The sequence below is a fragment of the Zootoca vivipara genome, chromosome 16, assembly GCF_965207765.1.
Source record: "Zootoca vivipara chromosome 16, rZooViv2.hap1.1, whole genome shotgun sequence".
In the NCBI taxonomy this organism is placed as follows: domain Eukaryota; kingdom Metazoa; phylum Chordata; class Lepidosauria; order Squamata; family Lacertidae; genus Zootoca; species Zootoca vivipara.
The window spans coordinates 6715348-6737722 of NC_142599.1; the positions used below are offsets into that span (position 1 = coordinate 6715348).

At 47.3% G+C, this 22375-nt stretch overlaps 1 protein-coding gene across 9 annotated transcripts in view; it reads left to right on the forward strand.

Annotated features, from left to right (window-relative positions):
- Positions 1-22375, forward strand: part of GLT1D1 (glycosyltransferase 1 domain containing 1) — a 63557-nt gene that overhangs the window by 8403 nt on the left and 32779 nt on the right. For 5 of the 9 annotated variants that reach the window (XR_015947498.1, XM_088659747.1, XM_088659742.1 and 2 more), the window contains exons 5-6: positions 2234-2270; positions 3694-3810. Coding sequence is in view for 8 of the 9 variants with exons in the window: in XM_088659747.1 (XP_088515873.1) it covers positions 2234-2270; positions 3694-3810 (154 nt within the window). In the remaining variant the exon portion in view is untranslated. The remainder of the gene's footprint in view (positions 1-2233; positions 2271-3693; positions 3811-22375) is intronic. The other 4 variants (XM_035098453.3, XM_088659744.1, XM_088659745.1 and 1 more) reach the window with 1 other exon arrangement.

Consider the following 22375-nt stretch of genomic DNA (forward strand, 5'->3'; position numbering starts at 1 on the left):
ACGTGTTTCTGAGTGCCCATAAATTGTGGTGCAGTGGGGGCCAGGTTTGGGGGGGGGGGTGGAGAAGAGGAAGGACGCATGTCTGAGGCTCATATGGCTCTTCAGGAACGCAACATCAAACTGAGGTTTAGGGTTGCCTCTTGACTGGTCCACTGGCTTTTGTATGCAGTGACTAAAACATGTCTGACATGAAGAGGGATTTGGTTTAGAGAGCTCTAGAGAAGGCAGATTTGCTTTCCATATAAATACAGTATTTGATAGCAATGACAGACAGGGCTTTAATTTATTTTGATACAGTCAAAAAACCCTACTCCAGATAAGTACACTCTTTTTCTATGATTCTCTGCCTTCAACACAAATTACGCCTTCCTTTGTTGGCAACCGTCCTCTCCCCATCAAACTGCAACCTTCATTATTCCTTCTTGTTTTATTCCCCACCTCCCACTCCTTCCAAGAGGATCCACACACACATACACACACCATCTATCTCTGTGCAACAGACACTTGCTATTTTATGCTATGAAATGTTGCTGGTATGTTAGCATTTATTTTTTAAGGGCTGCTTTTGAGCTAGGCTGGTAACTGTCAAGGGCGTACCCACCACGGGGCAAGTTAGGGCAGCTGCCCTACTCTAGAAGCAGGGCTGGTGGGCAGAGGCGGAGCACAGCCCGGCGGAGCACGAGTTCGCCATTCCCGCCGCGCCGCACCCTCCCTCCAGCTCCCCGGCGCGCCCTCAGGCAAGGCCAAGCGCGGCGGGGAACCAGGGAGCGTGGCGCGGTGGGCGGGAACGCCGAACTCTCGCTCCGCTGGGCTGGGCTCCGCCTCCGCCCACCAGCCCTGCTTTTAGGGAGGGGCACAGCCCGGCGGAGCGCGAGTTCGCCGTTCCCGCCCGCCGCGCTGCGCCCTCCCTCCAGCTCCCCGTCGCACCCTCTGGCAAGGCCAAGCGCGGCGGGGAACCAGGGAGCGTGGCGCGGCGGGCGGGAACGCTGAACTCGCGTTCCGCTGGGCTGGGCTCCGCCTCCGCCCACCAGCCCTGCTTCTAGGGAGGGGCACAGCCCGGCGGAGCGCGAGTTCGCCATTCCCGCCCACTTTGTGGCCCCTCCCCTTCCGTGCCTTGGCCCCTCCCCTTGCCCCCCCCCTAGTTTTGATCCTGGGTACGCCCATGGTAACTGTGTCAAATTTCAAAATTGGTTGATGGAGACCATAAATATCGAGTAAAGTTCTTTTTCAAGCTTCCCGTTCTCACCTGCTCCTGACCTCGCTCTGGTGCTCCTTTCTAGTAAGAGCCAATCCCGTTTGAAATTCTCTTCTTTGGGATGCACATACAGGGGGTCAATAAACCTTTCTAACCGGTGTGCACATTTGCAAATCAGAGGAGCCGTCTTGGTCGCTCTACACACATACACAACACAACCAAGCAGCCATTTCGACTTATTTTGTTGGCCGCAGCAGAATTCTTCTTTCAAGACTTATTTTAGCACGGGGGGTGGGGGGGGTGGACACCCTCTGGGTGGAGGGAAGGCCTCTGTGGGGCACATTTCCATGGGCATCAGGCTGGTGACCCCTGCAAAGTTTTCATTGTCAACATTCTGAAGCCAATGGCGAGCTACAGTTTTGGAGGTCCAGTTGGCTTATTCTTTATATTTTATTGGAATATTTTATACCTCATCTTTAAGGGTAAAACCATCACAATTTTTTAACTTTAAAAACAAAAGATCTATAGCACCTTTCAAGAGTGAAATCCTCCCCCAGGCCGTTCACATATTGTATCAATGTGCAACCGTAAAATACGAAAAATATCACCAATGAAAATGATCTCTTGCTGTTTTGGTAGAACGTAGTCCCACATTCTTAAAAGTAGCCACCAGATGTTTGGAGGATGGGTGGGGAAAATATAAGAAAAATAGCAAAAGTCCTTCGGAACAACCTCCACCACAGCCTCGGGGCCACTCTGGAAAAGGCCATGCTCCTAACAATATCTGATGTCATCACATTGACAATTGAAAAATGCTCTGAGCAGGAAGCCAGCATCTCTATTGCGGGGGGGGGGGGGTAAAGAAAGCAACCATTTTAAAGTGCTTAATCTTAATCTCCTTATGCAGGTGTTTTAGGGAGAGTGGTTTCTGAAACACAACCATTTCGTGTGTATGTATATGTGTACTGTAAATATTTTCTCACCTTTGCATCGCTCAGTTAAATTAACTTGCTTTCCCTTCATGCCTCTGTTTTTAAGCCTCGTGCCAGGAGTAAAATATATGTTCAGGCTCAAGGTAAGTGTTCTCAGTTTCCTATTTCTGCAGAGAAAAACGGAATCATGGGTGGGGTTTATGAATCATGGCCATCTTCTTCTTAGTTATGTATATATATGTATATTATTTATGATTTCCAGGTTTATACATTTCAATAATTTTACAGTCATTTTAACTTTTCAAAACTTGACCTCTTTCCCCCTCTTTCTGCAGTTCCTTACATTTATTTTTACTATTTTCTGCATATCCAAATTAACTTAATTTGATCATTTATTCATCTACTTTAAATATATACTCTTATGAAACTGCAGGTTATTACAATAATCCACCAATGTCCTTATCTGTTTACAGTTTGTTTGTAAATATTCAATAAACCATTTCCATTCTTTTATTAAAAGTTTGTTATCTTGATTTCTTATTTTTCCAGTGAGTTTCACCATTTCTGTGTATTCCATAAGTTTTTGTATCCATTCTTCTTTCCATTTTTGGGCGAGTAACATTCTTCCCACTGTAGTAACGTACATGAATAAATTGGTGTACAGTTTGAGTAGTTCTGTCCATATAATTCCCAAAAGGAAAGATTCTAGGTTTTTGTTTTTGTTTTACAAATGTTCTTTGAAACATCTTTTTCAATTCATTATACATCATTTCCCAGTAAGCTTTAACCTTGCTACAAGACCACCACATTTGATAAAAAGAACCTTCTTTCTCTTTACATTTCCAACACTTATTTGATTTTGATTTATACATTTTTGCCAATTTACTTGGTACTTCTGCGCATGCACAGACAGCGGCAGGCACTGCCGCACATGCGCAAATCATGGCAAACCTGGTGTTTACTTCCGGGTTTGCCGCAGACGCAACGTGGAACGTCCACGAGAGGAGGTGTATGCAAGTTGAGGTTCCACTGTAGAAACTAGCCCCTTGTATAAAGGTGAAAGTTTGTTTCAGCCCTCTGGCTGAAAAGCATTCCCCACCCCTGAGCTCTGCTTCCAAAGGATGTCCAGGCCAGGGGATGCTGTAATAGCCGCTCACATAAAAGGTGTCCTAAAGAGAGGAGGTGTTAAAGGATGCCTCTGTCAATGGCTGGAGTAGCATTTCTGATTTTAGTGGCAATGAAATCTCCACCTTCACGCATTTGGGAAAGTAGCTATGGCAAGGGTAGCCAGCATGGCTTCTTCCGAGTGCGGCTGGATTGCAGCTGCCATCATCCTTGACCGTTGGCCATGTTAGCTAGGGCTGATGGGAGTTGGGAGTCCAACAGGCTCTGGAGGGGTACGGGTTCCGCAACTCTTATATACAAGCCCCAGCACATTGAATAGTTTCTGGAAGGGAGGAGGAATGCCGCTAACATGGATGAAGCTTGCCTGCCATTGATTACTTCCATGAACCATTTAATGCACGACTGCTTGTTTTTGTTTTGTTTTTAATTTATTATTATCAGGAATTGTGACCACCTGCAACGCTTCTTTCAACTGGAAGAGATTTCTGCAGTCTGAAGGTAACAAGAAGGCAAAGTCTCCTCGCTCTGTCCTTGTATCAGGGCAAGTGCCGGGAGCAGGTCAGCAATGATTCACAAGGTGTCAGCGAAATTTTATTTTTATTCGAAAAACGAAACAGCTCAGGCCTAGTGAGCACAGCAACTCTTCCCAATAGATCTTGCAGCTGTAAGGAATGAAGGTCCCTCCTTCCCACCACTCTTAAGTCTCCTCGTCCCCCAAGTCCTTCCCAAGCAATCTGAGACTCTGACGCTTTGTCTGTCTCTTCTCCATCCTCTTCATCCCTCTTTGGGTTCTCAGAGACCAGTGGGGAGGGGAGCTGGTTGCAGCAGGAGAGAGAGACACACACCCCCCGCCTTCTTCAGCAGCCTGCCTGATCTCTACCTCTTTACAAAAATGCAAATGCAAAATGCTGGCTAATACTGTTAGTAAATGTATAATTGGTATGATGTCATTCAAAATATACGAATAAGCCACTTCAAAACAATATATCAACACATCTCACAAAGTATACAAGTAACTGCACATTGTTATATGTATCCGAGTCAAACAAAGATTCAAACAACCGATGAATAGCGAGGAATGCCAAACCGTCTCTCAAAGGAAGACGTCTCACAAAAGTCTCAAAAGGACAGTGCATCCAGAATAGTTCAACTGTTTCAGAATGAAGTTTTCATCAGCGAATAATTATCATAGAGACCACAAGGGCCATCCAGTCCAACCCCCTGCCAAGCAGGAAACACCATCAAAGGGTTCCTGACAGATGGCTGTCAAGCCTCCGCTTAAAGACCTTCAAGGAAGGAGACTCCACCACACTCCTTGGCAGCAAATTCCACTGTCAAACGGCTCTTACTGTCAGGAAGTTCTTCCTAATGTTTAGGTGGAATCTTCTTTCTTGTGGCTTGAATCCATTGCTCCGTGTCCGTTTCTCTGGAGCAGCAGAAAACAACCTTTCACCCTCTTCTGCATGACATCCTTTTATATATTTGAACATGGCTATCATATCACCCCTTAACCTCCTCTTCTCCAGGCTAAACATACCCAGCTCCCTAAGCCATTCCTCATAAGGCATCGTTTCTAGGCCTTTGACCATTTTGGTTGCCCTGCTCTGGACACGTTCCAGCTTGTCAGTATCCTTCTTGAACTGTGGTGCCCAGAACTGGACACAGTACTCCAGGTGAGGTCTGACCAGAGCAGAATACAGTGGTACTATTACTTCCCTTGATCTAGATGCTATACCCCTATTGATGCAGCCCAGAATTGCATTGGCTTTTTTAGCTGCTGCATCACACTATTGACTCATGTCAAGTTTGTGGTCTACCAAGACTCCTAGATCCTTTTCACATGTACTGCTCTCAAGCCAGGTGTCACCCATCCTGTATTTGTGCCTTTCTTTCTTTTTTTGCCCAAGTGTTGTACTTTACATTTCTCCTTGTTAAAATTCATCTTGTTTGCTTTGGTCCAGTTCTCTAATCTGTTAAGGTCATTTTGAAGTCTTCTGGGGTATTAGTCACCCCTCCCAATTTGGTGTCATCTGCAAACTTGCTCAGGATGTCCTCAAGCCCATCATCCAAGTCATTGATAAAGATGTTGAATAAGACTGGGCCCAAGACAGAACCCTGTGAAATATACATACTAGTGAAGATCATACTAGTGCAGGCATCCCCAAACTTTCGCCCTCCAGATGTTTCGGACTACAATTCCCATAATCCCTGACCACTGGTCCTGTTAGCTAGGGATCATGGGAGTTGTAGGCCAAAACATCTGGAGGGCCGAAATTTGGGGATGCCTGTACTAGTGGATCAGTCTTCCTTTGAGACTTTTGTGAGACGTCTTCCTTTGAGAGACGATTTGGCGTTCCTCGCTATTCATTGGTTGTTTGAATCTTTGTTTGAATCTGATACATATAACAACTTGTAGTTACTTGTATATTTTGTGAGATGTGTTGTGTGATATATATATTGTTTTGAAGTGGCTTATTCGTATATTTTGAATGACATTATACCGATTATATATTTACTAACAGTTATTAGCCAGTGTGTTTATATTTGCATTTTTGTAGATTGTCACATTTTGCAATGCAGGGGTTTGTGTTTCTTCTAATCTCTGCCTCTTGGCATCCCTACTCTCCAGCCTCCGCTTCTGCCACAGCCTCTTCCTGCTCACTAAACTGTTCCCTCTTCAGCTTCCGACACCTCCTGCCCCCAGTCTGCTCCCACTCATTGTCGCCCCACCACCAACACCCGGTCTGTGCCTTCTCCCCTTGGGGGTTCCCCAGCTGGTGTCTCCCACTTCTCTTCCACATCCAGTACAGGTGCCACATCCTTGAATGCACAGATGGTGACGGGGTTAGAGCCGGTTGTGCAAAGTTCTGGACAGGAAACAGGGTTTCCAATCCCAGTGTGGTTCATGGGCGACTCGAATGGCTCTAAACTTTGCTGTCACCCCTGTGTAGGCCAGCTAAATTGGCGAAGCAAATTGAAAACTTCTTTCTGAATGGATCTTTTCAGGCCCCTAGTTAAAATTCCCTTCTTCTTTTCATCCCGGGTTTTCATAATTAATGTCCATAACCTTCATTTAAGTAGCGTAAAACAAGGCTCCTTTTGAGAGAGCCTGAATTGAAAGCTAAACAGAGGCTGTCTCTTCTGAGTCTGCGACAGTTCCAACTAGCAATGGCGGAAATTGATTTTTCTCCCTCTAACCACAGTGAAAATAGTGTCGGGAGGGAGCGAGGGAGGGAGCATGAGCTGGTGCCAGTTTTTCATCCAGTGATTTCTGTAAAAAATAGAAATGCTGTAGCTTTTTAAAAGCCATAAATAGATAAAATCCTTCCTGAAATGTATGTGTCTGCAAACTGAAGGGAGTTCACTCACTAGTTTGAATAATCTCCACGCAACCTTTCCAAGAAGACCTAGATGAAATAATGATTTTTGAGGGGGCAGAGAGGCGATGCGTCAGAATGAATCAATAGGGCTTGCTTGGTCCATGTTTCAGTCATTCATTGCAGCGGTAGTCAACATGGTGCCCTCTACATGTTGTTGGGCTTAGAACTCCCATCAGCCTTAGCTCTCACAGCCGGTTGTGGCCTTAGAATCATAGAATTGTCGAGTTCAAAGGGACCAAGAGGGTCATCTAGTCTGACCTCCTGCAGTGTAGGAATGTTTGGTGCTACGTGGGGCTCAACCCCACAACACAGAGATTAAGAGTCTTATGCTATCCCAGGTCTTCCCTGGATGGTGGACAATAGGGGTGGAGTCCCAACAACATTTGCAGGGCTCTGTGTGGGCTACCCTCGATTTAAAGTCTATGCTATGAGACTCTCTCTGGAGGCTGAGCTAACTTTAGTAGTAGGGGCAGAAAGTAGACACAATGTTGGGGTGGGCAGGGAGATTTGTGCACGTGTCCTGTTTGTGTGGGACGCGGGTGGCGCTGTGGTCTAAACCACTGAGCCTAGGGCTTGCCGATCGGAAGGTCGGCGGTTCGAATCCCCGCGACGGGGTGAGCTCCCGTTGCTCGGTCCCAGCTCCTGCCAACCTAGCAGTTTGAAAGCATGCCAGTGCAAGTAGATAAATAGGTATCACTGCAGCGGGAAGGCAAATGGCGTTTCCATGCGCTGCTCTGGTTTCGCCAGAAGCGGCTTAGTCATGCTGGCCACATGACCTGGGAAAACTGCGGACAAACGTCGGCTCCCTCGGCCAGTAAAGCGAAATGAGCACCACAACCCCAGAGTCATTCGTGACTGGACTTACCTGTCAGGGGTCCTTTACCTTTACCTTTTTACCTGTTTGTGTGCCCCAGTACAAGTGGCCACATTTACTTCTATGCACACACACACACACCCCAGTGAATATGCCCTACTTTTTGCCATATAGAGAAATGAGTTCCATAATATAAGTGCAGCCACAGAGATCTCCCAACTTTTCTTCCATAGAGGTGGCACATATGAGAGTTTCCAGGTGGGAACATGGGGCGCTCCCTTATAGTGAGTTAGACCACTGGTCCATCTCGCTTAGGATGTTCTGCACCAGTGATGCTGTTGGACTCCAACTCCCATCTTCCCCAGGGGCCCTGGCCCATGATCACAGATGAAAGGAGTTGTAATCTAACAATTACAACTCCTAAGGGCACAGGTTCCTCAGCCCTGGTCTATGGTAGACTAGCACAGGTTCTGCAGGGTTTCAGGCTGGAATTTTTCTCAGTGCTGCCTGGAGATTGAACCTGCGACCTTCTTCGTACAAAGCAGAAACGCTCTCCCGCTGAGCTACAGCTCTTCTCCTGCTTCTGGAGGGGAAATTATATTAAGGCACAATCCAGGCACTAACTAACTTAGCTTTGACAAGTTGGCTGCATCTTTTTATTAAAGTAATCATATTTCCTCCCCCCCCCAAAAATTTTTTCTCTCTGCTTCCCTGAAGCCCTCCCGAGGCATCTAATGTACATACATAAAACATTAAAGCCAAAACATTTCATTCCAATAAAACTAAGCCGTATAAAAATAATAAATTTTGTAGCTGAGCACAGTGCTCGTATAATGCGAATCTAAATTGTTTAGGGCAGAAATGGGGACCTCCAGATGTTGTAGGGCTCCAACTCTCATGACCCCTCCCAGCCAGCATGACCAAAAAGATGACCCTTTTAATCTCTCCCCCGACTCTCCTGCTTTAATTACCTTGTTAATTTAATGAGATTGTTTTAGGGTGCCTTTTAATTTGGATGATTTATCTTATGATGCTTGTGTCCCTGGTTTTTATACTTGTGAACCCCAAGGGTCCTGTAGTCCAACCCCCTGCAAAGCATCCAAGACAGGTGGCCATCTAACCTCTGCCTTAATCACCCCAATGAATGAATTCCACCATCTCCCAAGTGTGGGAATGTTAGGGATGTGGATTAGGATATATTATTAGATAGATCCTATCCTTGCTTGTGTTAGCAAGCTTCCAATATCAGCAGAGTGACATTCCCCTTTTGTGCGCAGCAAAGCGTGAGTGTTAGGTTTGTTAGAACCTCTGCAACAATATTATACTTCAATATTATACTTCCTGGCAAATCCCCTTTTTCCCTCTTAAAAGAAATACACAACACAGTAGTATTAAAATAAGATAGAGTTTACTCACATGACATCCTGAGTTAACAGCGTAATCTCAGAAAGGCAGGCTTACGTAGAAAAGTTACAAATATATACATCTGGGGTCTTCTTAGTAAAGTGAGGCTCCATCTGGTCTCTCTCTTGGCAGCAGGCCGAGAGGGAGAACCATCCTAACTGGAGATTCTCTGGAGATGTGTTCCCATTGAAGGAGAAATGGCTAAGAGAGAGAATGGCTGCTGGCTAGGGGCTTTTGTCTGCCAGCTAATCCATCTCATCTGCATATCTGGAGGAACAGGAACTGAGCTTAGTCAGGTGTCCCTCCAAGTGAGTTCCTCTTAGTGGACACTCTAGGAACTATTGTGACTTGTCTGCCCCAGTGTTCCGTCCCACACCAAGGGAGTCCATTCCACTATCGAATAGCTCTTACTGTCAGAAAGTTCTTCCTGGTGTTTAGTTGGAATCTCCTTTCTTGGACCTTGAAGCCATTGGTTCTTGTCCTCCCCTCCAGAGCAGGAGAAGACAAGCTTGCTCCACCTTGTCGGTTAACAAGTTTCCGTACCACAATGTAGGGGTCCTACATGGTTTTTGTTGTTGTCCTTTACGTTGAGCTCAAGCACACAGAATTTTAGCAGGTCAGATCCAGGCATTGGATTGTAGTTCCCCAGGGGGTGGCCGGGAGGACAGGGATGGTGCAGCTGTCTAGATCTGGTCAGTGTCGGTGTGAAACTGCTGGGGATGCCACCTTGAGTTTCTTCATGGAAAAAAGCGGAGCATTAACGGCAGCTCACAAAACGAAGGCTGAAATACTGGTTTATTTCAGGAAAGCCTCCTCACCTGAAACGACAACGAACTAGCGAATGATTCTCTTGCCATCAGCAAAGGATTGGCTCGGGTTGCGGGGGGCGATTTTCAGTATTTCACTCTGGGGAAGTTTAAAGGAAAAACATTTTAGCAGCCCGCTCATCAATCCCAGCTCACAGAGTGTGCAGCCTCCTTTCCATTACGAATGAACTGCGAGTGCTCAATTGCTTTATCACGGCGGCAAATGTGTGTCATTATTCAGAAGCAGTGTCCAATTCTTAAATTGAGCATTGTGAGGTTATTTCGTTCCCAGTAAATCATAGCGCGTGTCTGGGAACGAAAAGAATAAAAATGGATAATTTTCAGAGGCTGGATGATTTGTCGCTGGGGAGCTCTGCCTGGGTGATGACTGGATCCCGAATCTGGCTGTTTTGTGTGATTAAAGGAACCGGCAACAGAAGAGTAGAGAAAGGGGCACTGGGGGTGGGGTGGGGTGGGGAGATCCTAAATGTGCATATATTACCTCTAATGGCACCGCATACAGCAAAAATAAACCCAGAGATGTCTGAGGGCATGTGGGCCTTCTAAATTACTTACAGATGAAATGCAGGATCATCAGATTCACCTGGCTTTTCTGTTACCTGGCAGGTAGAGTACCTGCTTTGCATACCAGTCATCTCCAGGTAGTGTTGTAACAGTCACCCTGTATGAAACCCTGGAGAGACATTGGTAGTCAGTGTAGACCCAGGAGTGGGCAACGTGGGGGCCGGGAGCTCAATCCAGCCCTCCATGTTTTTCTTTCTAGTCCTGGAGACCCAGCTCAGGCCATGGTGCCTCTTGCTCACCTGGATGAGGGGTTGAGAGAGGCAGGGGTTTGCATGCAGGTATAGACACCTTGGTCTGAAGCTCAACATCAAAAAAAACCAAGATCATGGCCACTGGTCCCATCACCTCCTGGCAAATAGAAGGGGAAGAAATGGAGGCAGTGAGAGATTTTACTTTCTTGGGCTCCTTGATCACTGCAGATGGTGACAGCAGTCACAAAATTAAAAGATGCCTGCTTCTTGGGAGAAAAGCAATGACAAACCTAGACAGCATCTTAAAAAACAGAGACATCACCTTGCCTACAAAGGTCCGTATAGTTAAAACTATGGTTTCCCCAGTAGTGATGTAAGGAAGTGAGAGCTGGACCATAAAGAAGGCTGATCGCCGAAGAATGGATGCTTTTGAATTATGGTGCTGGAGGAGACTCTTGAGAGCCCCATGGACTGCAAGAAGATCAAACCTATCTATTCTGAAGGAAATCAGCCCTGAGTGCTCACTGGAAGGACAGATCGTGAAGCTGAGGCTCCAATACTTTGGCCACCTCATGAGAAGAGAAGAATCATTGGAAAAGACCCTGATGTTGGGAAAGATGGAGGGCACTAGGAGAAGGGGACGACAGAGGACGAGATGGTTGGACAGTGTTCTCGAAGCTACGAACATGAGTTTGACCAAACTGCAGGAGGCAGTGCAAGACAGGAGTGCCTGGCGTGCTATGGTCCATGGGGTCACGAAGAGTCGGACACGACTAAACGACTAAACAACAACAACCTTAGACTTCTGCATGGTGGCAATGTAGTCGGTACTGGAATGAATTAGTTTGGATTAAATGAAGCTCACTGAATTAGTTCAGCAATCTCTGAACGTCACCCGAAAGCAGTTCCTGTTATTGCCATGAATTAAGTTCATTTGGACGTAGAACCTTGAATGATCCTTTGTTTGTTTTCAAGTTCATTCTCTTTAAAAAAACAACAACCCAACAACCTGTTGGAGACTCTTTGGGCCTTTAAGCTTAAAAGATCTTAATTGCTGGGGGAAATGTGTGTGCTCTGATGTGTTTAAGACGAGGATTCTGGCCTGGATGGGCCACTGGCCTGATTCAGCCAGCTTTTCTCATGTTCTTTCTTTCATAAGTGTGTCAAACCTCTCAAGAACTCCCAGTTTGCAGCACCTACAATGGTCACAGCAATCTGCCACAAGTATGACTTTCCCCCACCATGTAATGGAAGGACCTAAGTTTTAGAAGTAGAGGGAAATCTTATGAGAAATTGATCAAAAAGCTTATTTTGGTACTGCCGGGGGTGGGGGGGTGGGGAGTCTTTCGGAAGCTTGAAAACCCCAGAACATAAAACAACCGACATGGTCCAAGGTAGAATTCTCAGCGAGGTGCCCTCCTCTCACTTTTGTAGATGTTCAGTGAACACTTTGAAATGTTAGAAGGGAGATGAAAGGGCCTGTTTCTTTAAGGAGGAATGAAAGGCTCAGGGTGGTTCAAAGGGAACAGAAAACAGGAACAGAGAGGCGTTGTAACCCCTGCCATCAGGTTCAAGGGTTGTACAGCTTCTGAAGAAGAGAAAACCCAGACAAGGAAGACCTGGGATGCATCAGACCTGGGATAGCTTCCTTTAGAAAAGCAACATGGTTTTGGAACGCTGCTGAAAAGGATGAACTAAAACGGGAGAGTTTTATTTCTTGAGCAAGAAGATGGGTATGTTGCTGGACTCTAACTTCCAGAAGACCCGGGTAGCATGGCCACCGGTCAGGGGTTATGGTTGTTGCATTGAGGAACACAGGTTCCCTATCCAAACCTACAATAACCCCCCAAAAAACTGCTGTGGCATGTGTCTTACGTTACATAGGACAGCGGACTTCAACTGTTTCAGACTGAAGACCCACCTCTGGCTCCCAATGTGTACTGTGGCACCCACTTTTACGTGCTCACATTTGATTTATACCTAATGGTAATAATAAGGTATATTGTTAATCCTGAAATGGTGATTCACAGAGTCCAACGTGGCAGCAACCGCTTGCCGCAACCTACCTGGGATGGCCTCTCGACCCCCCGGTTGGTCCCAACCTGCGTTGAAGACCCGTGACATAGCAGATACATCTCTGAAGGGCTGTTTGATCCAAGTGCAATTTAACTATGCAGTTCTTTAAGAAGTGCAAGCAGGAGCCTTGGAGTCGGCCACCAACAGTCTTTATTTAATTACTAGCTGGCCCTGCCACGCATTGCTATGGCTCATCCCTGTGATTTCCCCCACCCTGTGCCGATCCATGACGTATCCCAGGCCCTCCCCCCCAACCCCGGCTTATCCCTGTGATTCCCCCCTCTCTGTCCCGACCCATGACGTATCACACCCCCTTCTCCCCCCCACCCCTGATCCCACCGTGTCCTGACCTATCCTGTCCTCTCCTCCCCCCAACCCCCACCCAGGTGGGTCAGTACCTCCATTCAGCCTAGTCTGTAAAGGCTTTGGCCTAGTATGTAAACAAGAGCCAAGGTGCTGTTGAGAGGTTTTATAGGTGCAGTACCAGTGTAGCCGCCACTAGAGGACGCTGGTTTGTAACCTGGTTCTTTTCCCAGCATGCACTTTTTGGGCGAGTTGAGTGTTCTGTAACAGGTTTTTTTTGGGGGGGTTACCTACTTTGGCGTAGGTGTGACATCTGTCTTAGCAAACTTTTTATAAGAATAATCTCACGGTAGCATGGGACGTTGTGTGCAAATTTGAACGCTATTGGTCAAGCGGTTTCAGTAGAAAGTGGAAACACACCCACATGCCGTTTTTACATTTTTATATATTTAGATGAATGGCATGGAGAAAGTGGATAGAGAAGATGTTATCCTCCCTGAGTCATAACACTAGAACAGGGATGTCCAACAGGTAGATCGTGCTCTACCGGTAGATCACTGGACGTCTGTGGTAGATCACTGGCTCCCTCCAAAGAAGCTCAAAAAGTTTGGTTCCACTAAAAAAAGCTCAACATTATTGTCCTGCACCCCAAAAAAGCAGGGCTTTCCTTCTCCCTAAAAAAAGCTCAACAAAATGGGCCTTCCCCTTTCCTACAAAAAAGTTCAACAACTTTGCAACTTTGACCTGAACCGCCCAAAAGGGGGTAGATCACTGCCAGCCTTTAACTCTGCGAGTAGATATGTCTCTTGGGAGTTGGCCACCCCTGCACTAGAACTTGTGGACATCAAAGAATCTGAATGTTGGAAGATTCAGGACAGAGAAAAGAAACGACTTCTTCATGCAGCTCATGGAGAACTCTGGATCTCGCTCCCCCACGAGGCAGTGATGGCCACCAGCCTGGGTGGCTTCAGAAGAGGATTAGACAAAGTCATTGAGAAGGAGAGGCCTATCAATGGCCACGATGGCTCTGCTCCACCTCCACAGCTGGAGGTAAGTTCCCAAATGCCAGTTGTTGGAAATTGCAGGAGGGGAGAATAGGTTGCTGCACCAGATGGGCCATTGGCCTGATCCAGCAGCCTATTCTGATGTTCTTAAGTGCCTCTAAATCTGTACAAGTGTGTATAAGTGTGGATCATTCCTGATCACCTTCAGAGCTTCCACTGAATCTTCTGCTGGAAGCTAACTTTACCCCAAGGCCTACCGGCTGGTCAATCCATCGCAGTATTGCCTACTGTAAGTGGCAGCAACTCTGCTTTCTATTCTTTTTCTTTATGCGCCAGGATACCTGGTTCCAGCCTTGCTCCTGGATGCCCAACGAACTTCAAAAAACCCTGTTGAAGGTGATGGGTTGGCCTCCCATACCATTTGGTATTTGTCACTACTAATGCACAAATCTTCCACTACAGGCGGCAACCATTTCACACAGGGGCTTCATTCCCTCCTCCTGCGTACATCAGCGGAGCACATATAAGCACAACCTGTCCCGCACACACACATTCACACTGTTCTGCCTTATTCTGAGTCATTCAGAGAGAAGCTAGGGCTCTCAAACCGCTGTTTTTTCCAGCAGCCACTTGCTGGGTCGATTGTTTAGGCAGCTGGGTACGCCTCTTGGTTTTTAAGAAACCTTGTATGTTTCTCTTATCAGGAGTATGGTAAGGCAAGCCGTTGTATAAAGCCTCAAATGGGACAAAACATCTTGTATTTTCTTTTCTTTGAGCCAACAGGGAGAGAGAGAAGAAGAAAACCCATATATATGTGGGATTTATCTTAAGATAAGATAAATCTCTCCCCAGCAGTTCCATTTACTTGCAGCGAGTTTCTCTTTGATATTGCTAAGTTGCATGGAGGCCTGTAGGGCCCGCAGTCAGATTAACGATCTGTAAGGAGTGTTTTGTAAGAGTTTTATCGGTGGTTTCTCAAACAGACTTTTTCTTTTTTAAAAAATTGTTTGGCTTGCATGCAGGCATGGCATGAAGAGAGTGCTGCTCCAAAGCCCTTTTTAAAAGGGGTGTTTCTGTTCTGCTCCGTACTTTCTGTAAAAAAAGAGAGAAAGAGTAGAAAGTGTTATTTCGGCAGTCCTATAGGAATTATTCTTGATATACTATTTTGATTGTGTTTGCAAAGCCTAGAGGAGGATTATGTCCAAAAGGAAAAGTCTGGTTTTTCAGCAGGAACAGAGTAAGCCATTCAAATACTGAGTGTCTTAATTCAGGCTAAGAAAGCAAAGCAAATTCTACAGTGATCAGAGATTCAGGGCTGCCTCTGAAAATGCCTTAAGTTCCTCCCCGCTTCCTCCAACGCAGGTGTGGTGAACTTTGGGCCAGGGGGGTCAAATGTACCCCTCCACAACTCTCCTATCTACCCTTTAGGACTCTCTGGCCTGGCTCTCGCTGGATGAAAAACTTGAACTGTGACCCCGATTTCTGCCAAAATATTTAATATCTACCGTGTATAGGCAATGCAATGGTTAAAAAACACAGTGAGTGATATGCCATCAGGTGACAGGCATTAGGGCGGTTCATAAAAAACTTTTTTTAAAAAAAAATGCTCCAAAGCATAGCTGCCAAGTTATCCCTTTTTTACAGGGATTTTCCCTTATGCTGAATAGGCTTCCTCGCGAGAAAAGTGAAAACTTGGCAGCTATGCTCCAAAGGTCTTATCTTACTACACTAGAGATTATATAGCTATTTCTGAAATTCCATGCATATCAGTTAATATCTTGACCCTGCTCCACTGAATTGAAATTTCAGCCTTCATGACAGGATAACGGCCAAGTAAACATCTGTAATTTAAACGAAGGTTTAAATTTTAGATGGGTGGTTCGCCCCGATTAAATTCACACAAGTTTTTCAAATAAGATAAAAATACAAAAATAGAAGCAGAAAAAGAGATAAAGGAATTAAAAAAAACAAATAAAATTTGTAAATAAACAAAGTTTGAAAGGGAGAAGTGCATTAGAGTTTTGTGTAATCAGGGAACTGATATGCAAATGCTGGGAAGCTCACTGTTTGTTTGCTTTTTGTTCTTTTTGTTCTTTTTTCTTCTTTTTTTCTTTTCATTTTTTCTTTCCTATATTTCTTTGTGCACTGATTTATATGAATTATGTTGTGTTGATTTATGTTGAATTATCTTGATTTTGATTTTATGTATTTTACGTTTACAGTGGTACCTCGGTTTACGAACACCTCGGGTTACGAACTTTCGGTTTACGAACCATCGAAACCCGGAAGTAAGTAACCCGAGGTTTCCGAGGCCCATGAAGGCCTCCATGGAGGCATCAGAGCGTCCGCGACTGGGACGCAGCCACGGAAGCGCTCCGATGCCTTCACGGAGGCAAACTGCACAGAAAGGAGCCTTTCCCCGATGCGAGTGCCCTGCGCTGCGGCCGCCTCTCAGTCAAGGCGGCTGAGTAAAGCGCGGGAACCCCGGGGGGGGGTTCTCTTTGGAAGCTCTTACCTCGCGCTTAGAAAAGGGCTTCCAGCAGCAGTAGCAGCAACAGCAGTGAGAGGTTTTGCGAGTTGTTTCGCTGCACGGCAGTGGCAGCGCTCGCAGCTCTCCTTCCCCCTCTCTCTGCGGTGCCGGCCGGGCGACCTTCCTCCTCCTCAGAGCAGACGCCACCACCAGACGCCAGGACTGGCCGGGGTGGCTCGCGGTGCGCCTGGCTCTGGTTGGAGCGGCGGCGGCAATGGCGGCTCTCTCAACCCCGAGCCTCTCCACTCCGCAGGGGCGCAATGGTGAGGGCCCGGCCTCGCTTCTCTTGACCCCTCCGCGAGGCCGGGCCTTCGCCGTCGTGCTCCTGCGACGTCTCTCCACCTTCGGCGTCGCGCTCCTGTGGAGAGGCGTCGCAGGAGCGCGAAGGTCCGCTTCTCTTGAGCCCTCCGCGAGGCCGGCTCAAGAGAAGCGGGCCTTCACTGTCATGTTCCTGCGACGCTTCTCCACAGGAGCGCTACGGCGAAGGTGGAGAGACGTCGCAGGAGCACGAAGGTCCGCTTCTCTTGAGCCCTCCGAGAGGCCGGCTCAAGAGAAGCAGACCTTCGCCGTCGTGCTCCTGCGACGTCTCTCCACCTTCGCCGTAGCGCTCCTGTGGAGAGGCATCGCAGGAACGTGACAGCGAAGGCCCGCTTCTCTTGAGCCGGCCTCGCAGAGGGCTCAAGAGAAGCAGACCTTCGCCGTCGTGCTCCTGCGACGTCTCTCCACCTTCGCCGTAGCGCTCCTGTGGAGAAGCGTCGCAGGAACGTGACAGCGAAGGCCCGCTTTTCTTGAGCCCTCTGCGAGGCCGGCTCAAGAGAAGCGGGCCTTCGCTGTCACGTTCCTGCGATGCCTCTCCACAGGAGCGCTACGGCGAAGGTGGAGAGACGTCGCAGGAGCGCGACGCGAAAGCCCGCTTCTCTTGAGCCGGCCTCTCGGAGGGCTCAAGAGAAGCGGACCTTCGTGCTCCTGCGACGTCTCTCCACCTTCGCCGTAGCGCTCCTGTGGAGAAGCGTCGCAGGAACATGACAGTGAAGGCCCGCTTCTCTTGAGCCGGCCTCGCGGAGGGCTCAAGAGAAGCGGACCTTCGCTGTCACGTTCCTGCGATGCCTCTCCACAGGAGCGCTATGGCGAAGGTGGAGAGACGTCGCAGGAGCGCGACGCGAAAGCCCGCTTCTCTTGAGCCAGCCTCGCGGACGGCTCAAGAGAAGCAGACCTTCACGCTCCTGCGACGCCTCTCCACAGGAGCGCGACGCCGAAGGTGGAGAGACGTCGCAGGAGCACGACGGCGAAGGCCCGGCCTCGCGGAGGGGTCAAGAGAAGCGAGGCCGGGCCCTCACCATTGCGCCCCTGCGGAGTGGAGAGGCTCGGGGTTGAGAGAGCCGCCATTGCCGCCGCCGCTCCAACCAGAGCCAGGCGCACCGCGAGCCACCCTGGCCAGTCCTGGCGTCTGGTGGTGGCGGCGGCTGCTCTGAGGAGGAGGAAGGTCGCCCGGCCGGCACCGCAGAGAGAGGGGGAAGGAGAGCTGCGAGCGCTGCCACCACTGTGCAGCGAAACGACTCGCAAAGCCTCTCACTGCTGTTGCTGCTACTGCTGCTGGAAGCCCTTTTCTAAGCTCAAGGTAAGAGCTTCCGAAGAGAAACCCCCCCCCCCGGTTTCCCGCGCTTTACTCAGCCGCCTTGACTGAGAGGCGGCCGCAGCGCAGGGCACTCGCGTCGGGGAAAGGCTCCTTTCTTTGCAGTTTGCCTCTGTGAAGGCATCGGAGTGCTTCCGTGGCTGCGTCCCAGTCACGGACCCTCCGATGCCTCCGTGGAGGCCTCCATAGGCCTCGGAAAGCTCTTGGTAGAAAGTAAAATTATTGTTAAATTGCTGCTTTAGGGGGTGTTTTTTATCGCCTGGAACGGATTAATCCACTTTCCATTATTTTCAATGGGAAAGTTTGCTTCGGTTTATGAACGCTTCGGTTTATGAACAGACTTCCGGAACCAATTGTGTTCATAAACCGAGGTACCACTGTATTATTAAAGATTTTTAAAACTTTTAAAAAGAAAAAAGAAAAAAAGTAAACATCTGTTTTCGTGGAGGGGGGGGGTCAAGATATTAACTGATATGCATGAAATTTAAGATATAGCTGTATAATCCCTAGTGTAGTAAGATAAGACCTTTGGAGCAGGCATTTTTTAAAAAAAGTTTTTTTTATGAACCGCCCTAATAGGCATGGCTAAGCAATGTTAAGACATGGATCCAATGAATGACATAACCCAAAGTCTTTGCTTTGAAAGAGTGAGGCAGGTACAGCTTTAGTGTGGCAAGCAATGCGAAAGGTAAAGGTAAAGGACCCTTGGAGGGTTCAGTCCAGTCAAAGGCGACTATGGAGTTGCGGCGCTCATTTTGCTTTCAGGCCAAGGGAGCCAGCATTTGTCCACAGACAGTTTTCTGGGTCACGTGGCGGGCAAGACTAAACCACTTCTGGTGTGGCGCAACGGAACACCATGACGAAAGCCAGAGCAGCACACGGAAATGTTGTTTACCTTCCCGCCGTAGCGGTACCTATTTATCTACTTGCACTTTGACATGCTTTCGAAATGTTAGGTTGGCAGGAGCTGGGACAGAGCAACGGGAGCTCACCCCGTTGCGGGGATTCGAACCGCCGACCTTCTGATCGGCAAGCCCAAGAGGCTCAGTGGTTTAGACCACAGCAATGGGCACTCCTTTGGGCAGATTGTACAATTAGCCTCAGAGGCACGCTTAGCCTGTAGCCATACCTGCCAAGTTGCTGTCGGAGAAATAAGGGAAGTAGCAGACCAGAAGTAGCACTGCTGCCATTTTGGAACTGGGCGGAGCATGCTCAGAAGTGACTTTTGATGCTGCTTTGCCCAGTTCCAAAATGGCCGCCGCGCCAGAATAAACTGGAAAAAAACAAAAAAATTCCATTTTTTCAGCGAGGAACATCTGGAAAAACGGGGATTTCCCAGGGAATACGGGAGACTTGGCAGCTATGCCTGTAGCAGAAACTGGGCTTTTAGTGTTGCAGCTCCAGCTCTCTGGAATTACCGGTAGTGACTAATCAAAATCTGGCAGGCACCTACTGAGTACATTTTTCTTCTTTGTTGAGGAAGACTTTCCCTGAGGTGTAACCCACTTATTTGTGGAAGATCAGTTTTATATTTGATGAAATGCTTTCTTTGTTTTTAAAGTCTGTCTGTATGTATGGTTTTAAAAAACTTTTAGAGCTTGTTGTATCAATTTTCTTGTTCTTGTTCTTGTTCTTTTCTTGTTCTGTTGTCTTTGTCCATGGACAAAGACAACAGGCATATAAAAGTTCTTAGAGCAGGCATAGGCAAACTCCGGCCCTCCAGATGTTTGGGGCTACAATTCCCATCATCCCTGACCACTGGTCCTGTTAGCTAAGGATGATGGGAATTGTAGTCCCAAACATCTGGAGGGCCGCAGTTTGCCTATGCCTGTCTTAGAGCATTGTTCTATGCTCTCTCTTTTTTTGCTCTGTATACCACTTTAATGGCTTTATGCCTCGAAGAGCTCCATAAATGTGTTTCTTGCTATTAATGCCCCTCTTAGCTCCCCCCCTTATAAAAAAACTCCAAATGCTGTAACCTTTCCTCATGAGGGGAGTTATTCCAGCCCCTTTATTGTTTTGGTTGTCCTTTTCAAAACACACACGCACACACACACACACACACACACGTACACAGAGGAAAATTATGTGAGTCTTTTCAGACCAGTTTTGTTAAGAATAGCCCAGGTGGTTGTCAAAATAGCTGGAGGGGAGGGGGGTCTTCAAGGGGAAGCATTTGCTAGGAACAGAATAAATTATTTGTTTGTTGTGTTTTTAAAAAACAGCTAATTTTTATTGAATGTTTTCAACATAACAGTTGAAAGTTTTCTACAATAAAAGTCAAACTTGCCTAAAGACAAAGAATAACGGGAAACCAAAACAAGGAGAAAGAAAAGTCAAGTTATAGAGGGACAGAAAAGATAAAGAAAAGAAGGCATCCACTTTGGGCTCCGGGGAGGGTCTCATCGTGAGCCATGGGCAAACCATTACCATTTCTGGCACCATGCATATATGTGGTTATGTGTGGGTCGATTGTGCGTACACCCAGGGCCAGATTTAGGTTTGATGAGGCCCTAAGCTACTGAAGGTAATGGGACCGTTTATATGTCCAGCTGTCCTTTGTCAATAACAAATTGTCACTGTTTGAATATATTTGTTGTTTAGTCGTTTAGTCGTGTCCGACTCTTCGTGACCCCATGGACCATGGCACGCCAGGCACTCCTGTCTTCCACTGCCTCCCGCAGTTTGGTCAAACTCATGTTCGTAGCTTCAAGAACACTGTCCAACCATCTCGTCCTCTGTCGTCCTCTTCTCCTAGTGCCCTCAATCTTTCCCAACATCAGGCTCTTTTCCAGGGAGTCTTCTCTTCTCATGAGGTGGCCAAATTATTGGAGCCTCAGCTTCACGACCTGTCCTTCCAGTGAGCACTCAGGGCTGATTTCCTTCAGAATGGATAGGTTTGATCTTCTTGCAGTCCATGGGACTCTCAAGAGTCTCCTCCAGCACCATAATTCATGGATCCCTTCATGGACCAATGCCTTGTCATGGCGAAGGGGCTTGAATAACTCAGAGAAGCTATGAGCTGTGCCATGCAGGGCCACCCAAGATGGACAGGTCATAGTGGAGAGTTTTGACTAAACATGATCCACCTGGAGAAGGAACTGGCAAGCCACTCCAGTATCCCTGCCAAGAAAACTCCATGGACAAAGACAACAGGCATATAAAAGTTTGAATATATGCTATATGGTAATTTATGGACCTAATAGGTATCTAAAGCCATGTGCACGTAACAAAATATGTTTTTTTATCAAAGTAACTGTTGATTTTTTTCCCTTTTACGTTTTTTTTTGGGGGGGGGTCCCAAGAGAGTGGGGCCCTAAACTATAGTTTGTTTAGCTTATACGTAAATCTGGCACTGCATACACCTGTATAGCAGAGCTTGACTACAACCCCAGAATCTTGAATGGCAAGAGGCCTGCAGATGTGCTACAGAAGGGCAGGGGTGGATGCTTCTTGACAGGCTGGAGGAATGCAATGTGTGTGGAGCGCAGCAGAGTCTCCATCTAAGCCGAATGCCTATAACATACTTATAATTAAAATTTCAAGCAGGGCGCTTTGGTGACAGGCATGGGCTGACTCTTCCTTTCTCGAGCAATTTCGCACCTGCAAATTTGGATCGCGACTCACAGGAGGGCCCAAACGCAGGAAGGCTCAAGATGAGTGTCAAGCGTCGTGGTGGACTTTGTCTGTCATTGCAAGCAAAGCGCTTGCTTTCATTACAGGCGTGCTGCCGGGGCGGGCAGAGGAGAATGATCTGTGGGTGTCAAGGAGGCTACAAGAGAGGTTAAGCTTTTCAGGTAGAAACCGTTAAGCTCAGGGGATTAGATCTGTTCCAGATGTTAATTTGAAACTCCACATATTCTGGTTTTGTAGAAGCTGAGCTACACCCATGCCGCCACCCACCAGCTGCACAGGAATGGCATGGAATATAAACTAAGAGCAGAATCCAGTCTTCCTAAAAGCCTCTCTCCCCCCCCCCCCCAGGCTAAGTTTCTAGTCCTTGTGAATGCGATCAACATGTTTTGAAAGTATATCGTGATAAACCGCAGTGCTCCTGGGTCCATCATCAGTTCTTTGCCATCTCATGGGGACGGGGGAGGTGGGTTACCTCCTCGGACTGCAAGAAGGAGAAAAAATGGTTGCTAGTTAAAAGAAAGAGAAGGGGAAGTGTTAATAGATGCTAGAGTGGTTTGTGCTAAAATACTGAGGGGAAGTGTCAGTATTGAAAGAATGGTTATTAAAAATTAAGGAATCTATCTACTGTGAGCAAAATGAGGTATCTCTTGTGTAAAGGGAGGATAGCAAAAGGAAAGAAAGAAAGAAAGAAAGAAAGAAAGAAAGAAAGAAAGAAAGAAAGAAAGAAAGAAAGAAAGAAACCATTTCTGGAGACTGTTGGT